The sequence below is a fragment of the Equus quagga genome, chromosome 20, assembly GCF_021613505.1.
Source record: "Equus quagga isolate Etosha38 chromosome 20, UCLA_HA_Equagga_1.0, whole genome shotgun sequence".
NCBI lineage: Eukaryota > Metazoa > Chordata > Mammalia > Perissodactyla > Equidae > Equus > Equus quagga.
In genome coordinates, this window is record NC_060286.1 from 4,322,961 (window position 1) to 4,346,557 (window position 23,597).

The 23,597-nt window shown below is 39.0% G+C and overlaps 1 protein-coding gene across 1 annotated transcript; it reads left to right on the forward strand.

The window, feature by feature from the left end:
- The first annotated feature begins 1,477 nt into the window (after nucleotides 1-1,477).
- NAA30 (N-alpha-acetyltransferase 30, NatC catalytic subunit) lies at nucleotides 1,478-22,303 on the forward strand. The gene is made up of 5 exons (XM_046647507.1): nucleotides 1,478-1,614; nucleotides 1,855-2,572; nucleotides 7,184-7,307; nucleotides 9,335-9,390; nucleotides 18,939-22,303. Exons 2-5 carry the CDS (start codon nucleotides 1,856-1,858, stop codon nucleotides 19,074-19,076), a joined length of 1,035 nt encoding a protein of 344 aa, XP_046503463.1. The 5' UTR covers nucleotides 1,478-1,614; nucleotide 1,855; the 3' UTR covers nucleotides 19,077-22,303.
- Nucleotides 22,304-23,597: the final 1,294 nt, after the last annotated feature.

Consider the following 23,597-nt stretch of genomic DNA (forward strand, 5'->3'; position numbering starts at 1 on the left):
AGTACCAATATATCTATTTTAATCTTTTAAACAGTAACATAATTAACAGTAATATTTTATAGTATTTGTGTATCATAAATGCATTTAGTTATTCCTGTATTGATGGATACTTTGGTGGCTTCGAATTATTTTTTCCTATTATAGACAAGGCTGAAATAAATAAGCTTCTATATGTGTCTATTTGTGTACAAGTGTATTTCTATAAAAACCTATAAATGGGTTTTTATAAAAACCTATAAATGAGTTAATAAATACATGTAAGATACTTAGGACAGTCTGTGCCTGGCACATAGTAACACATTTTATTATTATTTTTATCACTATAGGTTGAACTTCTAGACGGAAGGTGACAGGTTTTACCTTAACATCTTGTACCCTAACAATTGTATCTAACAGCTATGCTACAGCGTATCCCACTTTTTACAGAGTTTAGATTACGGCAAAAAGTTGCAAACATAATCAGTCACAGAATTATATCCCTCAAAATGTCCCTCTGCTGCACACCTGAGCAGCGCTACAACCAGATTTTGAAAAACTTAATTTGCTCTGTGTGCTGGTGAGTTTTGCACTGTCAGCTTCTCTTTTGGAATAGATACACCGAAAAACCATCAGCCGCGGCCCCGAGCGCAAAGGGCGGAGCCCCACGCAGCCGCGCGCCGGCCCTGCCTCCGCACCGCCCAGGCGGCCCGCTCGGCGCACCGGGGGCGGGGGCCAGATGCCTCCTCAACGGCGCTTCCCACCCAGTCCCAATTCCCGTCACCACTCGAGGACTGTGCTTCTTAGTTGCGCTCACTCTCCTCCACCATCTCTCTCCAACTCTTCCCCAGGGGTGCTTGCAGCTGCCCAGCACCTGTTAATCACATTTACCTGCACTCTTCCTGGGCGGGGTGAAGGGGCTAAAGAGGGAGGAAGAGGACCACCTGTCCACCTTCTCCTGCCTCAAAGGGGCAAAAACTAAACTTAATCCACATGGCAAACGACCAGGTTTCAACAGCCATTCCCATATTTTCACAGCTCAAAGCTTTTCACGACCTCTCCTTTTCGATTTTCTCCCTGATTGGCTCCATTTTTAACGGACTCGGGTAACCGCCCCCCGCCCCCGTCAGGGCAGGCAAAAGTTAAACGTCGCACAGCTGAGGAAAAGCGTTTTCAAAGGCTTGGCTGCGGCCGGGTCAGCAGGCCAGACGGGCGGGCGGGCTTCCCGGCAGCCCCGTGGGGCGGCGGGCTTGGAGCACCGGGCCGCCCCGGCCAGCTCGGCGGGCTGAGCGCCCCAGAGCCGACCGGAGCGCGGTGGGAGCGGGCCACCGCAAAGCCCTCCGCAACTTCACAGCCCCGCAGCCCCACCCGTTAGCACGCGACCGCCCCCAAGCCCGCTGGAGACACCTCCGTCCCCGCCCCTGCTCAGGTCACCTCCCTCCACGCCCCTTTCCCTCGGCCGGCAGCCGGCAGGCAGGGAAGTGTCGTAAAGCCCGGCCCAGGAAACTTTACCCGGGGTAACAGCCGAGGCGCTTTACGGCGACGGCGGCGGAGTGAGAGGCTCAGCGGCGGTGGAGGCGGCGGCGGCGGCTGAGGGGGAAGAGGAGCGGCGGCAGTGGCGGCGGGGACCTGTGCGGGGTGAGGCGCGCGGAGGGGACGAGGAGGGGCCGCGGGTGACAGGGCTGGCGGCAGGGCGCGGGCGGACGGGGACGGTGGCCGGCGGGCGGCGGGGCGGCGCTGGCGAGCGGGGGGCGCGGAACCGGGGGCCGCCGGGGGGCGGTTTCTGCCTTTGTTCCCCCCGCGGCGCCCCGCCGCCCCCGGCGCCGCGCTCGCCGGCCGGCTCTCATGGCCTCCCCTCTCGGTCTGTGTTGCCTCCAGGATGGCGGAGGTACCGCCTGGGCCTAGCAGCCTCCTCCCACCGCCCGCACCGCCGGCCTCGGCGGCGGCCGAGCCCCGCTGCCCCTTCCCGGCGGGGGCCGCCCTCGCCTGCTGCAGCGAGGACGAGGAGGACGACGAGGAGCACGAAGGCGGCGAGGCGGCGGCCCCGCGGCGCCCGTGCCTCCGCTGCCCGGCGCCGCCGCAGGAGCAGCAGCAGCTCAACGGCTTGATCGGCCCCGAACTGCGGCACCTCCGGGCGGCCGCCTCCCTCAAGAGCAAGGTTCTGAGCGCCGCGGAGGCGGCGGCCGCCGGCGGCTCCAGAGCGACTGCCACCCCGGGGCCCGGCGTGCGCTCCGGCGAGAGCCCCCCGCGCTGCCTCCCCGGCCGCGCACGGACTGCGCTGCCCGTCCCGGCCGAGGCGGCGGCGAGCGGCCCCGCGGCGGCCCGCAACGGACTGGCGGGGGGCGCCGAGCGGGAGCAGGACGACGGCGGGCAGGTGCGGCTGCTGGCTGCGTCCCTGGCCGCCGGCTGCAGTTTGAGAAGCCCCTCAGGCCGGGAGGTGGAGCCTGGGGAGGATCGGACGATACGCTATGTCCGATATGAATCCGAGCTGCAAATGCCCGATATCATGAGACTGATCACCAAAGATCTGTCTGAACCCTACTCCATTTATACCTATAGATATTTTATCCACAACTGGCCACAGCTGTGCTTCTTGGTAAGTGGATGGAATGGAAAGAGGGTGAACCCAGCCGAGATCCAGGCCGTGCAGGGCAGGGAGTGTGAGGGCTGAGTGGCAGTGGATGCTTCCTGCATTTCGTAGTACCTTATGCTGTAAAGTGCGTGTTCCCACTCCTAGTTCTTGCGGGAAACTGTTTTGAAGGTAAGCCTCACGATCCGGGTTGACGTGATACTGATGTAAATGCAACAAGCCTGTACGATATCGTGTTGGGGGTCTTGTATCCTGTTTACATTGAGTTATAATCATGTTTAACCGTCTTTAATTACTCTCCCTCATCCTCAAAGCACTTTGCATTCATTTAATTTGAACATGGTTCTGTTCGGATACAGGCCTTGTTAATCTCTCAATTACAGACATAATCAGGGAAGAGTGTATGCATAAACCTGTTTTGGTGAACGTGATTGTCAGTAGACTTGCCGTGGCCACGTTGGAGAATCAGATCTTACAAACACATGCCGTAATTATGGAGATTGTTTCCTTTTACTTCAACAGGACAGTTAACAGTTGTAGCCAGCCTGCTTTCTGGTGCTCCATTGCAGAAGGCGCTACTAACACTTCTGGTGGCTGAGACTCCTGAAACTTGAACAAAATACCCTTTTGTGGAATGTAGGAAACTAAGTGTGAAATTGTTCCTGGTCTTTTTTTTTTTTTTTTTTTTTGAGAAACTGCTCATGGATATGCCTAAATACTAGTGGTAACACTGGCTTGTGTGAAGCATAATTCACAAAAATTTTTGACTTATGTGCAAGCAGGAAAGACTTGACTACCAAACAAACTGAATGATTTTTTAAAATTTACATACTAGTAGCATTACCAGTAGTTACTTCCCAGTGATATTCATCAATTTCAGTCCGGGTGAAACCTTTCACTTAATAGTGACTACAGGTGTGTGCTTCGCATCGCATCCTCACACGCACGTCGTTTCTACTTTCCACTGAAGAAAGGCAGTATGCTTTTAAGGAGTATTTCATGATATGTGAAGGAAAAGCCACTACCATTTTTTATTGTTTTAGCATTCATTTGGTTGCATTTAGTAATTCCCTGTAAGACATTTTGACAATACTTTAGAAACCTGTCTTTTTGATTTCATAGTTTGGTGGTAATTTGAAAATAGAGCATCAGTATTGTTGATAATGATAGTTATTTTTCTGTTTACTTTGCTAAACTTCTATTTGGTATGTTGGTTTAAACTGTAGGAACTATTTTATATTCTACAAAACTGCTCTTACAGGATTCTAATCATTGTATCAAAACAGAAGTTCTGAGTCATGTCTATGTCAGTGATTTTATAGTACTTATAAATGTCATATCAAATGCCACTGTAATTGCTAAAAGTTTTAGATTGATTTAGTTGTAAGTTAACCCACAAAGCATACAACTGAGTCACACTTTAAATTGAAATAGTATATACATATATTTCTGTTAATTTCAGAAAATAGTGTGTATATATGATATTTAGTCAGCTTGTGAGTTGTGATTTTACCTAGGCCTCTCACCTTGTCTACCAATTTAGACTCTGCTAAACTTGTTAGTAAACTTTAGTTTTGGTTTTACATAAACTCCTCCAAATTCATCAGCTAATTTGTACTTTAGCCCTTAATGGCCAGTTTACTATTAAATTCGAAATATCTATACACTGAATATGTACAAGTGGTTGACCTGTAAGATTTACTAGTGCAAGTATGAATCTGGAGGTATTGAGCATAAAACAACAGTTAAACAACCAGAGGCCGTTTAGAACTGGGGCCTTTCTGTTGGCTTTTTAAAAATTTGAATTTCCCATAAGAACTAATTTAAAAGAAATATAAGTGTGTATGTTTATTTTAAATCACATCGTTTTAGAACTGTAAAGGATCCTAAAGGTAATGTGGCTCAACTTTATTTTTTTTTAATGAAAAAAAATTAAGGACCAGAGTGACTTAAAATGTTTAAATCTCTAGATATTTAGTGGCAGAGTGGTAAAGTTTGAACCCAGGTCTCCTGGCCTCTCATTATGGAAACAAGAATCTGGAAAATGACGTACCCTTGACCCATTCGGCAAAGATCGTTGCGTCACCAGATTATGCTTCGCCAAGGGACACTTGTCCGTACAAATATCAATCTCAAGAGATTAGAAACCTCCAGAATGTTTCTGGTTTCCATGAGTAACCTGTAATAGATCAAATGGAATATGAGGTTGAACCTTAGAAAATTGCCAGTACTTGACCACATTTGACTAACAAAAGTGACGGTTTCTTATGACTCTTCCTAATAATTGTAACAGTACTATACAAATGGGAGGAGCTGTCAGTTACTCTGTACTTAACTAATTTGTCTCTACCTCTTGAGTTCAAGGTATTTTCAGTTGTTGGTGCCTTTTTGAACTTCTTCAACTTACTATTGATGTACTATAGTACTTCCGTTTATTCTAAATTTAACTTTCCTGCTTCCGCTGTTTTTGTATTTGTAGTGTTCTGGAATTTGGGAATCTGTATTTGACACAATTTATATTTTTCAAGTTATATAGATTGACAAGCAGTTGGCTTTGTAGAGTTAAATCTTGATCTTGCCGGGAATTCTTCAGTTCACATCTCTGAAAAAGAACATATTTAATATCATGAGTTACAAATGTATGTGCAGAAGCTTTTATTTGGAAAAATTGACAGGCAGTTTAGTGATTCTTGTAAGTGTATATTCATCAGCAGTTTATTGGGAAAAAATATAGCATTGGCCTTCCTCACTACCAACGTTTTATTTATTAAACAGTATCTTGTATTGGGCTTTTATTTTTAAATGATGGATAGAACTTGATTTTTGCTCCTACAGATCCTTAATTGGGAAGAAATCAGTACGGTCCAAGAGTGAACTAATATAATACTTTGCTTATTACTTTCTTGATCGAAGGACAAAGAAGATTTGTTTGAAATTCCTATCCAATTTGAAAATATTGTCCAGTTGTATTGTGTCTAGTGGTTTTAATTTTTTGGGTGGTTTATTAGCTATGAGGTGTAGTGGTCCTACAGTTTTGTGTCAGATTTATATGGATAGCATTTCCCCTGGCTTATGTGGTCAGGTCAGAAATTTTTTAATGTACCATTTGGTGGTGTACACACACAACACAACCACACACATACATTTGAAGTGAGTTATTTTCAAATCAGAAAAAACTGAATTGTTCAGCCAGGCAACTTTTGTGTATATTTCAGGTCTTAATACAGAAAGAAATTTTCGTTTTGAAAAGAATTTTGAAAGAACCAGATTTATTTGTGAATGGAAATGGAAATAACAGTTTTAGATGTTTATTGGCCCCAAATAGTTTTGGATTGTGTGATAAAACAGAAATGAAGTAGTGTGGATTGTTGAATTTAATGTCCCTTCAAAAGGATTTTTCTGGCCTAGTTTAAGTTTGTGTGAAATGGATTAGAATTATCTTGCCTAAAAGATTTCTCCACAGTTAAAGACCTTTTAATCAACTTACAGAATGACGAACTAAAGAAAGTCACAACAAATTCAAGTTAAAGTAGGTAGTAAGTACAAATTGGGTTTTCCTTCTTTTTTAACCCATTCCCCATTTTTGTTGTTGAAATAGTTTCTTCTGAAAAGTTAATTTTATTAAAAGATAATTTGAAGTATTCGTCTTTTTTTAATGAGGACTCTTAACAGCAAACAAATATTTCTGGCTGACTCGTTATTAAACAGTTGGAGCTATTGCCCTATTTATATTTACCAGAATACTAGAACTTTTTGTCAGTGATGGAATTTTTAAAAACATTTTCAGTGACAACACTGGAAATCTTAATGAAAATGGCGGATGATTAGCATTTATTTAACATGTAACATGTAACTCTGGAAAGCTGTACATTTTTATTAAAATAGCTCTGTAAAGTCATGTTAAAGCTTTTTGTTTTAATATGAAGTTCTGACTTTGAGTTCTAGATATTCTGTGAGCTTTATGACAATAATTCACATTCTCAGGAGTGTCCTAAAAATGATACCATCATATATCTAGTCTTTGTAGTCCTTCAGTAACAAAACCCCCTTGGATAGGATCTAAGGAATAGCTTAGAAACATTTTTTTTTTTCCCACCTGAAAAATCTAACTCTACTGTTTAGGTATAAATATTATGTCATATCTGTCTTTCACTAAAACTTTATTATTAAATTTAAGTTTATGGTACTCTGTTGATAAGCAGGTTTCACAAAATTTTATCGTATTCTCATGAATAGACTTTTTCTTAAGAAAAATATTTTCACCCTTCCCAAATCTTAAACACGTAGGTCTTTATTGCAATTAATTATCAGCACCTCTTATTAAGCAGTTGAATGTTTACCTTGTGGAAATCTTGCTTTTTTTTCCCCCTAGACTTTGATAATAAGCATGAGAAATTCATGTCTTCAGGAATGTTGAAGACTTTAAAACTAGAACATTTGAAGGATTTGTGGGATTTAGATTTCTGAAACTTCCATGATTGCCCTCTTGCTAGAAGTCTCATTATTATCTCTTCCTCCCTCAAAAATGCTGACCAGTTGTTGGTTGCTGTTTCCCTGGGTAATTGTGCAGGACCTGCTGGCAACGTTGTTCTTCATAACTGTTTGTTTATTTTCAAGGCCATGGTAGGGGAGGAGTGTGTAGGTGCCATCGTTTGCAAGTTGGATATGCACAAAAAGATGTTCCGCAGAGGTTATATAGCCATGTTAGCTGTGGATTCCAAATACAGGAGAAATGGCATTGGTAAGGAAAATATTACGTCACTAAAAGAATGCATGAGTTGTTTTCAGTTTTGTTTTTTGAAACAAAAGACTTAAATATAAATACGTAGAAATGAGCATGAAGCTAAGGAAGAAAATTGTTCTTATTTCAAAGTATTTTCAAAGTGTTTTCAAGATGAATTGTTTTCATTATTAGTTTGTTTGAGAGATTATCTTTCTAACAAGTAGCAGGTGATAGTTTTCACTTCCAAGCATTTTTTTAATCAAATTTAAAATGTTTTCCATTATAGTAAGTATTGCAGTTTTCTTTTTTCCTGAAGATTGGCACCTGAGCTAACAACCGTTGCCAATGTTTTTTTTCTTCTCCCCAAAGCCCCCCAGCACATAGCCGTATATTCTAGTTGTTAGTGCCTCTGGTTGGTGCCATGTGGGACGCCACCCCAGCATGGCCCAACAAGTGGTGCCATGTCTGCACCCAGGATCCAAACCAGCGAAACGCTGGGCCACCGAAGCGGAGCGCGCGAACCTAACCACTTGGCCGCGGGGCCGGCCCCTACTGCAGTTTTTAGTAGCATTGTTAGGGCAGTTCGTCACAGCCCTCAAGCAGCTGTCTATACTTGGGTTAAGTGGACCTCAATCAAGGCAAAATTATGGAGAAATTGTTACTATTATTTAGTACTAGTCATCAAACATTATTAGCATTTCAGGGAGTACCAGGAGAAAGTAGAATTGTTATTTACTATTCCCAGACTCTTCTCTTTCCTGGGTCTTCCTTTTATTTTCAGTTACTCTTATACTCATGGTTTATAATGGTTATAGAATCATCCGAATGGTTTAAAAGCAAATGTGCAGGCTCCTACCCCTGAGAATCTTGTTTGTCCTGTTAGAAGTAGGGCTGAAGCTTCCCCAGGTGACTGTAATGTAAGCCTGGTTAAAAACCACTATGCCAGTGTCTAGGACCTCCTGGCGATTTGTTCAAGATGGAGGATCAGGTAGGCAATCACTTGTCTGAGCATGTCAAATTCTGGGATGTACTGAAGCTAAGGAACTACTCATGAAAGATTTGATGCCTGTACCAGGATTTAATTACTAGCAGTTTTGTTTTTTTTTAACTTTGTTCTTGTCCAATTTAAGACTGTTTGATACAATCTGAGATGTCATAAGAAATCATTATGGATAGGTTTATTTAATACATTAGGTTTAACCAACTTTTCTTAGAGTGTTATAGTTTACCACTGAGATTTTTAATGAATCGGGCTTGTTATATAAGCCAAGTTTGAGTCTGTGGATTAAAAAGAGCTGATAAGGACTTAGGGCAAGTGATAGGCAGTTGTCTGGCTAGTTTAGAGGGCAGAAACCAGTGGCTTGAGGGTTGCATCCTGGCCCTCAGGCGTACTTTGACCCATGTAATTCGTGCTTGGTTGTGTTCATAGTTTGAAAATTAAGAGATTTCTTACAAAAACTTGGATTCTTTCTTCTCTTCAAATCAGATTTGACAGTTGTTTTCCCTTTGATATACCAAATATGTCTGACCCTAAACTAGGATACGTTTTTCTAGAGATTTACAGACACACCACTGACATCATTTGGGAGTGCCAGACTTTCGTGTGCCCAAGCTCACTATAGGGTTTGTAGGAACCCACCCAGTAGCTTGAGCCCACTCTGGGTCACAGCAGTTCTGGTGTGATCTTTGGCAAGATTGGCTCAAGAGTCACGCAGTGAGTGCTGGCCAGCTCAAGGAATTCCTGGGTTGCTCAGACCATACCATAGCTTGCCTTGTTCTGGAGCAAATAATTGCACCTGAGGAAAAGGGATATGTCAGGAGGTAGGTCCTTCAAGAGGAAACTTATATTGCTATGTGTCGGTTCTGTTGGCCTCTCAGTTATAATCTAAATTTTTTCTCATTTAATTTGAGATAATTTGTGTGTCTGCATTCAAGGTAGAACCCAGCATTTGACATTTCTATGCTTGTTATGAATATCATAATTTAGGTATTTTTAAGAAACTAATCACATTTTTCCTTCATTAATACTCAGTTCTATATTCTAGGTACTAACTTGGTTAAGAAAGCTATCTATGCCATGGTTGAAGGAGACTGTGATGAGGTAAGTTTTTCTAAATGTTTGAGACCTTTTATCCTGAGTAGTTTCCTGGGTATTTTTATAAATATCCCGTAATAAATTGTACTGCATATTTCATTGAAGACCATTTTTATACAAATGCAGGTTGTAGTGAAAATTATATACCATTTAAAAACACCTGAATTTTGACGCAGAACAAGTTTTAAGATGATAATGGAAGCTAAAATTTGTTCTGTGACAAAATGTAAAGGTGAATTCTTAGACGTTTTCAGTAAATTGGTATTCAGAGGATTTGTTATCAGTTAAGTCATTTAAGGTAGCTCTTATTACAAACCTTATTGTAATTTACTTGCATATTAGCCTTAGTTTCTCTCTAAATAACTTTTTTTTTTTTTTTTTTTACTATGGGCCAACTGTCAGCCCAGATGAAGGACATTTCACACTTGAAAAAAATCTCTCAGCATTAAATAATGATAAGGCTTGGGGGAAAGAAGACGACGACTTTTTATATGTAGAGCTATCTGTAGATTTACCTAACAGCAGCTTCTCTTTTTAGCTTTTTTGTAAGGCCTGACGGGCAGGTATAATTTCTTCGTATCCTGCAGCACTGTTTTACACATGATAGGTGCTCAATAAACGGGTGATGGTTGAGATTGTTAAGATTTACTACTGTGTACTGTGGAAGGGAATAAGTATGAACCAGGGAAGTATAGATGTCTTTAATATAGCCGTGGGACTAAGGAGGAGCAAAGTTGTGCTAGTAATTTTGTGAGCAGTATGAGTGACAGTTGTCTTTATTGTTGGAGGGCAAATGTGCCTTAGAGAGTTCTCAAAATAAGTGAAATTAGGTAATTTTTTCCTCAGCAGATTGACAACAATAAGTAACTTGGTTACTTTTTTCAAAAGTCGGGTTTTTTGGTACACAATTTATACACTATCATTAACCATCGTGTATGTGTGTATTTTGGGATACAAAGTCCCTTCTTCCGTGTCCTCACGCTCTTCAACTCTTCATCCTTCTTTCTGCTTATAGCTACTATTAATCTTTCGATATGCATCCTCCCATTTTCTAAGCACACCTGTGTGCAAATGTGTAATTTTTTTTATACAAATGAAATCATAATTATTATTCTGCAATAATTATTCTTGCCATTTAACTATCTCATGAACACATTTCCATGTTGGAATACAGAGATTTACTGCAGAGTATTCTCATGTTCCATGTTCATGTTATTTGTCTTCTGACAGATCATACTAAATGGTGGTTGTATGAGAAGGCCTACAGACATACTGGGCAGCACAGAGAAGTCAGCCTGGGATTTAAGGATATTTAATTTTACTCCAAATAAAATAATTCACACATGGTGAGGGATGTCATATTGTTCACAGCTTGTAATATCAAAAAGTAAAAGGTGCAGTGACCCTGATCATTTACATGGCTGATAACTAAAATTTGTAGAATAGAATTGTACTGCATGCATTCGTGAGTATAAGTCTTTATGTTTGGTCCATACCCACATTGGCTTAGTCAGCTAATCAAGAGGGAAGTCAGGCTTCGCAAAAGTTGCTTGACAGTTTAGGGAAATCTTTGGGATGGTAAGACCATGTTTTGATCCTCTCCTGCTAGTGAGTAGGGTGGTTCCCAGTGAACAGGGGTGTTAAGAGCAGGGAGTGTCATGTTTCTTAGGGTTAAGCCTTTTCTGAGTTACTGTAGTTGCTACCTAGGAGACAGGCTGTGTGCTTTACCTTAACTGGTCAAATGTTTAAATAGTGTTGGTTTTTCTTTGAAAGTTCTGAGGGATGATATGGAGATCTTGGTTATATTGTTTTAGTCTCAAATTAGTGATACATTTTATGGTAGAAATGCTTTTTTCATTGTGGGCCTAAAAATCTAATTCTGATTCATTTTTCTTAATTTTGAAGCAGTGAATGTTACTAAATCTTAGGCTGAAATGGGGGTAGTTCCATGAACTTATTCCTGTTGTACAGTTTTAAATGGATAGTTTTTGCAATTTGGATAGCTCTGCCTCTGGATTAGAGAACTCTTCCGTGGTTTAAGTTATCTGTGTCCCACATTGTTCAGATAAAGGATTTGCTGTATGAAGAGACAGAGAACTCTTGTTTTTTTCATAAGGCTTTCACTCTCCCTTTCATTGAGTTCTAAACCATATAAGCAACAAACTCTTCTATTCCCTTTTCCCTTCTAATTTTTGATAGTAGTGTGTTTGTTGGTTCCACTTCCTTATATTACTGTTTCATCCCATTTAGTTTGGTTTCTTCCCCCCCGCCCCCCCCCCACCAACTCAGTGTAACTGCTTTCTCACTGATGTATTTGCTAGACTTGGTAGCCTCTTGGTCCTCCTCTGCTTACTAAAATACTTCTCAGTCTTTAAGACTCAATTCAAATATCACCAACTCCTTTAAGTTTTCCTTAACCCTTCTGGACAGAAGCAGTCGCACCTTCTGTGGTTTTCTTGACTTCCCTTTTTGTAATACTTTGCTTAAATTTGCTTCTTCAGAGTCTGTGCCTTAGCTATTAAGGAGAGCAGAGATGCCTTTTCCTGTTTAACTGCTGTATTGTTAGTACTTAGTGTGGCATTTGTGATAGAGTACATGATTCATAAATACTTGTTGAATGATTAGTTCTATGCTTCCAACATCTTATCTGTATTTCTCCTCCTTTTTTTTTAAAGATTGACACCTGAGCTAACAACTGTTGCCATCTTCTTCTTTTTTTTTCCTGCTTTTTCTCCCCAAGTCCCCCCAAATATATAGTTGTATATTTTTTTAGTTGTGGGTCCCTCTGGTTGTGGCATGTGGGATGTCACCTGAGCATGACCTCATGAGCGGTGCCAAGTCAGTGCCCAGGATCCGAACTGGGAAACCCTGCGCCGCCAAAGCAGAGCGCATGGGCGTAACCACTTGGCCATGGGGCCGGCCTCTCCTTCTTTTTCTTTTTTAAAGCACTTTGGAATTTTTTAACTTTGTTGGCTTGTCTTTCTCTCTGATCTATAAGCTTTCTAGGAATAGCAATTGTCTTAGTTATTTTTGTACATAGTAAGATGAAAAAAAAGTATCTGCAGGGTTAACTAAGTTGTTAAAATACCTTTTGGTAAAAACAAAATTGTATGTAAAAACAGTCTTGTATAAAATTCATTGTTTTGAGGAAAACTTTGAAATTATAATTCTCTAAGAATACAATGACCAATTATAAAACAGTTAATGTTATTTTACTTTCATTAAGTTAAGCCAACCTTCCTTTCTTTTAAAGTGTTAAATTTTGGCAAATTGTCAGAAAGACATTTGAGAAGGGTTTTAAATTACATTTTCTACTATTTTGGTTGTGTTGCTTTTTTTATAAAGGAAAAAATTTTAAATCTATGAACGTATTAACAGAGAAGCATTTGGAAATCTGTGTGAAGCCTTACCATGTACATCCGGTCTATTTTTACTTTCTTTTTTGTTTGCAGAATTTAGCTGTGACCTTGAGTCATGTTTATATTGCTCTTGGTTGGCACTTGTCATTTTAAGATAAATTCAGAGTAAATTAAACCAAAGTTAGTAATCACAGAGTCGAAATGTAGATTATGTTTTTGTCCATATAATAATGATGTACTCTCCTGGTCTAATAGATATTTTTATTTTGCCTTACTATGACTTTCTTAACTTTTTATATCAGAATTAGACTTGTTAAAACAGCGTAGCTCAAGATCTTTTTCCTTTTCTATATTTTTGAAGCTGACTAAAAAGTTACAGCCTCAAAAAAACAAAACAAGTGGGTTCATTGCTTCATGAATAAGAAATGCATTACCCATATTGCTGATCTGGCTTGAATTTGGTTATGCCCCCGCATGCTCTGGCTGCCAAACTGTGTAGTGGCTACCAGGACGAGCAGCTTGGGTTCTTGTTTTACATTAGAAATGGTAAGAAAAATACATACAAATAGCATGAATAAGTTTTCTAAAATGTAATTTTTAAAGTAGGATTTGTGTACCTAAAATAATGAACCCACATGGTGACCATTTACTTTTATTGTGCTTTCTTCTGAAATAAATTAGAAGGGGACAGGTGATTGATTAGCTTGATGAACAGTGCTTTACTGTTTAAGCTGTAGATGTTCTTGAAATCTTCATCTCTGGAAATTTAAATTTCAGAGGTTTTTTTTTTTTTTAGATTTAAGGTATGATTACCATGATAGTAACTCTCAAAACTAATACTCAAAACTAACTCACATATGATGAAAATACACTGGAATCAAAATTTCTTAATGGAATTTGTGTGTAGTATGTGACCTTAACACATTTTTAGTTGACCAGCATCTTTCTACTTCCTCCTTCCCTCAACCCCTGGCAACCACAGTTCTACTCTCTGCTTCTCTAAGTTTGACTGTTTTAGTTTCCACATATCAGATCATGCAGTGTTTGTCTATGTCTGATGTATTTCACTTAGTGTAACGTCCTCCAGGTTCATCCATGTGTTGTAACAATGGCAGGATTTCTTTTTTTAAGGGTGAAAAATATCCGGTCATGTATATATGCCGCTTTTTCTTTATCCATTCATTTGTTGATGGACAATTAAGTTGCTTTCATATCTTGACTATTGTAATAATGCTGCAGTGAACATGGGAGTGCAGATATCGCTTTGAGATCCTGATTTCAGTTCCTTTGGATGTATACCCAGAAGTGGGATTGCTGGATCATATGATATTTCTATTTTTAATTTTTTGAGGAACCTCCGTACTGTTTTCCATAGCAGCTGTACCAATTTACATTCCCACCAACAGTGGCCTAGTTTATTTAGATAACCGGTGATAAGCTTGTTAACATGTTAACAAAGTAACATACAATTTATCATGATGTACAAGATGACTTTTAAGCTTTTTGTGTTTAATAATTTATGTTTAACATTTTTAGTTTCACTGGAAACATATTTTGGCTGTGAGACACAGGTGCAACGATAAGAACACAGTAAAATAAAGTTATTTAGGACCTGGGCCCGTGGCCCGGTGGTTAAGTTTGCGTGCTCCACTGCGGCAGCCCAGGTTTTCGCTGGTTCAGATCCTGGGCGCGGACATGGCACCACTCATCAAGCCACGTTGAGGTGGCGTCTCGCATGCCACAGCTGGAAGGACCCACAACTAAGATATACAATTATGTACAGAGGGGATTTGGGGAGATAAAGCAGGAAAAAAAAGTTATTTAAGCTGTAAGAGTATTTGGTTGAGTAGTTTGGCTTAATTAAAGAACTGGATATGAGAAGCCTGGGTTCTAGATCCATCTTCTGTCACTTAGTATAGTAGTGTGATTGTAGGCAAGTCATTTAACTTTTTAGAGTCTATCTCTTTGTCTCTGCAATATCATGGTAATTTGATCTTAAAGGGATGTTATAAAGAGCAATAAAATTGTCATTCCGCAGTATCAGTGTACAGCCTGTGAGGTGTCAGATAATGAACTAGTGCTTGGGTTCTAGCAGTGAACAAGCCTGCCCTCCCTCCAGGATCTTCCAGCCTCCAATATTAAAAAAGGCTTTCTAAACAGTGATGGTTTGGCTTATCCTGACAATGGTTTGTTGCTAAGAGAATCCGTGGAACTTCAGTGTAATCCTTTTTTTTTCTGTTAAGCAGAATTCAACTTTGCCAAGTTTCTTCAGGACCAAAATAACCTCATTATCCTTTGGCTTCCTATGTAATACTCCCATGATGTGGATTAAAAGAATAGTTTTACAGTGAATTTCCAGTATACACCCAGATTCTCTTTTAATATATCTTTAAGAATTTAAATAATTATGTATTAAAAAGTAGTTACTTTTTTCTGGCATTTTCTGTTGTGTCAATATGAATACATGATCTCTTTGTTTGGAAAATGTGAGTGTGCCAAGAAAATCTTTTTATTTTAACCAAGATTATCCCTTTGTGTAATTTTTTTCTATGTAATTGGGCTTTATTTTATTAATCTGTTAGGGTGCCAACAAACCTGAATCCAACTCTTTACCAGACCGCAAGTGTGTATTTATGTAGCCATAGTTCTCCTCAGATGTGTTTTGAATATTTTAGATTGCCAAATATTAATGAACGTGGACTTAGATTGCCTTTATCATGTTGTAAGTAGGATAGGTCTCTCATTTGCTGTCTTGTTTTACTCTGGGAAACAACTGGGGAGGTAAAGAAGAATGGATACTATTAAGTTCTGGTTCAGATTTGGAGTCTGGTTTGTCCTTTTTTTTTTTTTTTTTTTTTGAGGAAGATTAGCCCTGAGCTAACTACTGCCAGTCCTCCTCTTTTTGCTGAGGAAGCCTGGCCCTGAGCTAACATCCGTGCCCATCTTCCTCTACTTTATATGTGGGACACCTACCACAGCATGGTGTGCCAAGTGGTGCCATGTCCGCACCCGGGATCCGAACTGGCGAACCCCGGGCTGCTGAGAAGCGGAGCGTGGGAACTTAACCGCTGTGCCACCGGGCCGGCCCCTGGTTTGTCCTTCATCTACTGGTGGCCTTCAGTTTCATTCCTTTGTAGACTGGAGATAATCATATCTATTTCATAGGGTTACTGTGAAAGTAACATAATGACAAATGCATGTAAAATGTACATATTATTTAGTAAGCCTCCAGTAAATATTAGCTATTTCCTTAAACCATCACCTTTTCATTTCTATGAAATCAGTTTCAAGTTTTGAGTTGTTGCATCTTTATTGCTTCTTATATGAATTGTTTTAATTTAACCTTTTAGCTGTAATTAGGTGCTGGCCTAAAACAGAATTCTAGGAAGTACCCAAGAGAATTGTTCAAAACTGAAATCTTGTAGTCACCAGACTGGGTGTTCCAGACTGGAGGACGGCATACATTACTAAAATTTAAATTCCACTTTTTTAAGAGCAAAGAGAAATTGTTGACTTTTTATTCTTATCTTAAACCAATTTGTTTGCTGTCTAACTTTTATTTAAGGCCTTCCTAGGAATATTTTCCTTTGTTCCTGAACTATTATTTACTTGTTTTTAGATCTTTTAAAAGTTTGGATTTAGCGTGTGATTTGGTTTTGTGAGTTAATTGCATAGATAGTTGCCTTAAAGTGATGCTTTCTCTTTAAGTACTTTGGTCATTTAAAAGCTTGAAAATTCTTTTGTTTAATATTTATGTAATGTATGTAATATAATAAAAAGTGCTTAGGATGTATATAATTAACAAATATGTAAGAGCCTTCTGTGTGTCAGGTAGTGTGTTAGGTGTAGAGGAAAGAGCTGTGAAGGAGATACCCATCGATCCTTGCCTTTATTGAACTCACCAGCTAGGAGAGTGACAAACTCATCAAATAGTGTATGAGAGTATAGGTGAATGAGGAGCAGTGTAGAGTGCTGCAGGGTAGTATGAAAGGAAAGGGACACTCCACACAGTCTGGAAGTGACAAGCTAAGGCCAAAAGCAGGGAGGATAGGGAGAGCATTCTTCCAGGCACAGAAAGCAACTTATGAAAGGTCTAAGGTGGGAAAGATTATGGTGGGTTCCAGAAACTGAAAGCTTAGTGTTGATCATGGAAAGCAAAGGGGGAGACCGAAAGTCAAGTTGGCAAGTTAGGTAGAGGCCATATCTTGAAGGGTGTTTTGGGTCTCTTTAGATTATCTTTAGATTGTGGACTTTATCTTGTGGGAAAAAGAGAGTCAATAAATGGTTTTAAGTAGGGAATTAATAACATAGAGAATGGGAACTTTTGAGTTAGGAGCTGCTTGTAATTACAATGAAAGTTGATGGCAGCTTGGACTAGAGTGATATCAATGGGGATAGAAAGAAGAGGATCCATTTGAGAGAGATTTAAGAGAAAGTATTGAAATACTCAGTGCTTGGATGTATGTAGGTGGGGTGGAGAGGAAAGAGGTTCAAAGATGACTTCTAGGTTTCAAGTTGGAGACATTGGTGGGATGGAGATCTTGTTACTGTTATATGGAATTATAGAGGAAGAGTTGATCCTGAGCTCAGTTTTGGATACCGTGAGTTGAGGTATAGTCTTTGTTATTTACATCTGTTGCTTGAATTCTTGTCAGGTTGTTTGATAGCTTGAGAGAGAACAGGAAGAGACTCAGACTTCACTGGGACCTTTGTTTGATTATGCTTTGCCCTTTTTTCTCCCACTCCAAACATCTAAGGGCTATGACATCCCAATAGTAACTGTGGCTCACTGTGTTGATAATTCTCAATAAGGGAGGTTGAGAAGAAGGGCAAATAGAGCTATATATGTAAAAGTTGGAGGATGGCATAAAGGATGTTTTGGTAGAGGAAGGTAGGAATTAAGAAAATCAGTTTTCAAAAGTATCATTTCTTCATTGTCAGGACCATTGGTTCAGTAATATTAAAAAACACCCGGATAGTAGTTAACACTTTATGTGTTCCTCTGTTAAGTGTTGATATCGATAATGTCTAGAGAGAGGTTCTCAGAATGCAGTCTGCCAACCAGTAGCGTCAGCATCACCGGGCATTTTAAAAATGCAGATTCTTGGGCCCCACCCAAACTACTCAAATTTTGGGGGTGGGGCTCAGCAATGTATTTTAACAAGTCCTCCAGGTACACTCCAGTTTGGGTGCCTTTGGTCTAGGTTTGGCTAACTTTCTCTGCAAAGGGCCAGATAGTAAATATTTCAGGCTTTGTGGACCATAGGTCTCTGCTGCACCCTCTCAAGTTGGCTTTTGTATTGAGAAAGCAGCTGTAGATACCATGTAAGCAAATAAGTATGGCTGTGTTTCAATAAAACTTTATTTACGGGGCCGGCCCCGTGGCCGAGTGGTTAAGTTCGTGTGTTCTGCTTCGGCGGCCCAGGGTTTCGCCGGTTCGGATCCTGGGTGCAGACATGGCACAGCTATCAGGCCATGCTGAGGCAGCGCCCCACATAGCACAACCCCTCAGAGGCACTCACAACTAGAATCTGCAACTATGTACTGGGGGAGGGCCTTTGGGGAGAAGAATAAAAAGAAAAAAAAAAGATTGGCAACAGTTGTTAGCTCAGGTGCCAATCTTTTAAAAAAAAATAAATAAAACGTTATTTACGAAAACAGACAGTAGGCACTTTTGGCCAAAGGGCTGTAGTTTGCAGGCTCTGGTCTAGACTCGAGACAAATATGGTAGTTGTTGCCAGGGTAAATGATGTCAAATTAATGAAAATATAGGAGTTGGAGGTCGGTCTGAGTAGTTTTAAGTACTGGTTTGTTTTCTTTGGTTGTTGATTTTTTTTCCTTCATCTTTTTATCACACTACTTTTCTCCACAAGGAAATAATTCATCTTTATTTTAGTGTAAAACATATTCTCATTGCTAAAAATTCCAAACATCACAAAAATCAGAACAGAAAATGTCCCCAGTGTTCCCACCCCCTCTTGCCCCAAGAGATAATTACTATTAAAATTTTGATGACTGTTTTTTTGGGTTCTTTCTGTACATCATTAATTTATTGTTTCCAGCATCAATTTTAAAACAATTAAATCTGACATTTTTCTTAAGTATTTGATCTAATTGTTTATTTTGTAAGTGATTTGTCAAATTTTATTTGCAAATATATACAGTTGTAACTTAGTTTTCTCTTATTTTTTGCAGGTTGTTTTGGAAACAGAAATAACCAATAAGTCTGCTTTGAAACTTTATGAAAATCTTGGTTTTGTTCGAGATAAGAGGCTGTTCAGATACTATTTAAATGGAGTTGATGCACTGCGACTTAAATTGTGGCTGCGTTGAGAAACTGACATCGAGGAACAACTGTCCAACCACGCAGAATTGACCTTTGCATGCAATGCAATTTGTACAGAATTGCTTTGCAGGTGGATTTAGTAATTTCCATGCAGCTCTTATCTGTCGGTGTCTCATTGAGTGTCGCACAATATTTGTTGCACTTTGGCATGGCGCATTTGTTCTGAATTAAAAGAGATTGTTTTAAACTTAGAGAGTTCTTTTGGTACCAACAAAATGTGCCAGTTGATAGCCAAGATTTGTTTATTTGCAAAGTCTGCTGACAATGTTATTTACACAGTGATTGTTTTATCACAGAACCAGTAAGTGGAACATGATTTTTGTTCCTTAAAAAAGCCAACGTAGATTGTAAAATTCTCTGAGTATACTAACATTACACATGAAACCTGCCATAGTTTTCTGAAGGGGATGGGAGAAAGCTTCAATTTTAGGTTTTATTTTTCCAATATTAAATTTTCCATTCTTGAATATTGGTACCTCAGTGATTAGTGAATGAATAAAATGTTATGTAGGGTCGGGTGTGTCTTACAGTGAGTAAAGATAATTAAATCGCGTCTGCCAGTGCCTGTGTAGATAAGTATATTTGTCTTCATCTCTAGTTTTTGAATGCATGCTATCTTTTCCTTTTCTTTAAGGCCTTTGCAAGCAAACTTTTTTGTTTTTATTTAAATTCTAAATTTGATAATAAATTATTTCAGATTTTTATAATTTGGATACTTTTTCCAGGTGAGTGGCAGAGTGGTTTACTTTAGAAGTCCCTTCTTTCCTTACAGTAAGAAGTTGAATCTACTTGGAAAATCTGAGAAATGGCTCAAAAGGGATGAGAAAAGTTAATGGAGCCGGGAATTGCTGGGTTTTGGATGCACTTTTTTTTTTTGTGAGGGAATTTTTGGAAAAGGATAGAAAATTAATGTAAATTGGTATGATTTTATTTAATCAATTATTGCTAAGCTGTGAAGAACAGCTTTTACAAAGTAGTTGGACCTCTTTTCCCAGGTGATTTGGATTCACGTTGCTTCCATTTCTTAAAAGTGTTTCACTTTTCGTTCTTGGTCTTGGAAATAAATTTCAAGGTTTATTGTATCTGTTTTAAACTGATTTTATTTTCTTTTCACTTATTTGAGCAAATTCTTGGGGGAGCTTTGCTTTGTTCCCAGAAAAGCAAAAGGGAGAAATGGAAATTTTTTTTGGAATGAGTTCTATGGGTTTTCTTAATTGCCGTCACTGTGTTCCTTAGTTACATTGTCTTTTGGCCAATCTGTGCAGTGTAATAAAATTTAAAGTTAATTGCTTTCAATTGAGTCAGGAAAACTGTGATGGATAATTTATGTAACTGGAAAACCTAGGTACCCATAAAAAAAAAATTCATTCTCTGTGAAAAATGTTTTGTAGGAATCTGTTGTTTTTTCTTGAATTTGGATATGCTTTACTTCTGCTTCTAGGATTTGGTTTGAATTTTATTTTATGGCTATAATTACTGTATTTTAAAAAACCCTACCTCCATTAACAGTTGGTAAAAGCCCCCTTTCAGGAAAGTTTGTTGCCTTTTTTTTTTTTTTTTAAAGGAAAGCTGCTCCTTGCTCAGTGTAGTGTCTTGAAAGTGAACATGGTAACAAGTACCTTTAAAATAAAGATACACAGACTTGGTGAAAATAAAATCTTCCTGCTGGTGGGATCATTTATATTTATAGTTTCTTATTTTTAAAGAAAACTTTCTTTTCATTTTATATCGCTCTTGAAAGTTTAATGGGCAGAATACTGGTTACATTAAAAATATGATGACCACACAATATTCAGTGTATTTTTAGTTAAACTTCATTTGGGCTCTAGCATTTAGAGGAATGCCAATCAGTGATGCTTTAGTTATTTTTAATATGGAGGGAACTGAACTAAATAAAACAATTCAGTATTCATGTTATCAAATTTTATTTCACCACTTTATATTTGACTTGCTGGTTCCTAGGTAATGATTGTTATAAACATGCATTTGCTTGACTCACTAATGGGAACAGTTCTAAAGTAGATACATGCTAGATTTGCAGTTCAACCATTATGTTTTTGGCAGGTTGTCAATGAAACCATCTCTACTGACCTTTTCCCCCAGAACTGACCAAGTTTTGCTGAATCTGGGTGTTTGTAAACATGACCTTAACCATGTGACTAAAAAGTCAAATGGTCACTGTATTGTTCAACTGGAGTGTGTTGAGTATCAGTGTCTACCTTATGTCTTTAATTGGGTATGCAAAATTTTAATCTCTAGCTTGATAACCCAACACCAAAATTGTCTCCATTCCAGTTGAAGGAACATCAAACATTATTTTTTGATATTGGGCTTTCATTTTTCTTATATAATCTTAAAACAATTCCATTTAAAATTGATAGAGTAAGTTCACTTGGCTAAAACTGAGCAAAATTGGTGCAACTTTCTTTTAATGGGGTGCTGTCTCTTTAAGACTGACTGTACTATCCACTGACACTGGTTTGGCAGTTGGTACTGCTGAACATTTTTATACATGCTACCATGAAGCTATATATGTTAGTATTGAAGAAGCTAACGGGTATACTACCATTTTGATGTGTGGGCTAATTATATTTCCCTTATGTTAGGATGAAACTGCTCTAGAGAAGTCCACAGGTCAAAAATCAGACAGTAGTTTCCAAAGTTGAAGCCAGCAAAAAAAGAAAAAAAATTACTATTAAGAAATTGGTTTTAATATTTTCTGCCTCTTCCCCAAATTACCCTCCCCACTTGCTCGACAAATCTATGTAAAGGAATTTGTTTGTCACATGTTTTAACTATCTTGCCCTGTGTTATAGTATTGGCTGACATGTGTAAGACTGGATGTGTATATTTATTATGGTGTCTAGAAATCATGAAGTTCATCACTTTCCAGGAGCATAGATAAAAGCAAATCGGTAGCACATCAGAGTTACTTTTCAGTGCACCATGACATCACTAAATGAGTGCTATAATGTTACAGGGCTTTCAGGTTTGTAAAAACATAACCATAAATTATATTGACGTCAGATATGAGTTGAGTATCTATAAGATATCACATGTATCTCAAAATCTTGGACTGCTGTTTGATGACTGGATATTGCTGCATAATTTTCTTCTATTGTCCCGTATCCTTTTGGAGAGAGAGATTTAATGGGATTTGAAATGTGCAAGCTGTCTGAATAAGATGCAGTCAAATAAAGTATGGTTAAGTTGTGTTTGCATTTTTCTTTTAGATACAGCTGTGTGCATTTTATGATTGAGTTGTTTTACCTACTAAGAAAAAAACCCAAGCAATCTATTTTGTTCCCCACTTTCTGCCTCATCCAAGACTTATTTGGAAGAAGTGATCTGTATGCAATTGTTCTCTCTCTACTTTGTGTTCTGGCAAATTTGAAAATAACAGCATGAACTTGATTTCCCTAAAAGTATTCAAAGTTAGTCAACTCGTGTCAGATATCAATACAAAGGAGAGCATTTTTGCATACATTAAACCAAAACTTGTGGGGGGTTTTTGTCCTTGTTCCATAGCAATTAATTTCCAAGGCAGTTTTTAAAATTTACTATGTTTTTGTTTGTACTTAAGTAATGCTTTTTTTCCCCTTGCTAACACACCAGAGCAATATCTAAAGGGCTTTTTGCCCCGTTCTTGTGAGAAGCTTTAAATGGTAGTTAGGGATGCTTTTGTATTTAAAGGTTTATGGATGCCAGTGGAAGGAAGAGGTCTGTTTTAGTCATATGACTGCGAAATTACTTTCATCGTGCATGCCGAATCTTCACTTTGTTCTTTTATGTCATGTTGTGAATTTGCTGAGTTCATGTTTTACTTGGGCCTTATATGGAACTCGAAATACTTAGTAAATTCTGAGGACCAGAAGATTGGCACTGGTCTTTCACACCTATGAACAGAGATCACTGTTAACCTGTAGCCCAGAGATATTGATACTTTAAAAAATGAGTTTGAAAAATCGCACGAGCACATAGCACACTGCACTTTCTTCGGATCAGTGCTATCCAGTAGCACTTTTTATGAAAGAAATGTTCTTTATGCTCTCCACTGTGGTAGCCGATAGCCACCTGTAGCTATTGAGTCCCTGAAGAATGGCTAGTATGATTTGAAGAACTGAATTTTTAACTTCAATTGAAATTTAAATAGCCATATGTGGTTAGTGGCTACTGTATTGGGCAGCATAGCTTTAGATAATATTTAAGCAGTAATAACTGAGGAAAGCATTTTTTGAATAGGATTTTTAAGACCATACTAACTTATTGAAATATGAAATAGGATTATGATTAAAAATTGTCTCTGAGCAAAAAGAGGGTAGCTGTACTGTTTATGTTGACAATCAATCTCATTATTACTACAATGGCTGACAGCACCTCTCCCTGCCCCCGCGTTGAGACGTAGGCGTTCTGAGAAAAGCAGCCCTCTTAGTTTTTATTATTTGGAAGTTCTTTGGGTTGCAGAGATGCAGAGATTCAATTGCCAAAAATGGGTTTCTGAGGAGACT

Bases quoted from the DNA above. Each gene is read 5' to 3' on its own strand.
- NAA30 (XM_046647507.1), top strand. From the start codon at position 1,856: ATGGCGGAGGTACCGCCTGGGCCTAGCAGCCTCCTCCCACCGCCCGCA. The intron at 2,573-7,183 runs GTAAGTGGATGG...TTTATTTTCAAG, and splicing joins GGCCACAGCTGTGCTTCTTG to GCCATGGTAGGGGAGGAGTG. The intron at 9,391-18,938 runs GTAAGTTTTTCT...TATTTTTTGCAG, and splicing joins TTGAAGGAGACTGTGATGAG to GTTGTTTTGGAAACAGAAAT.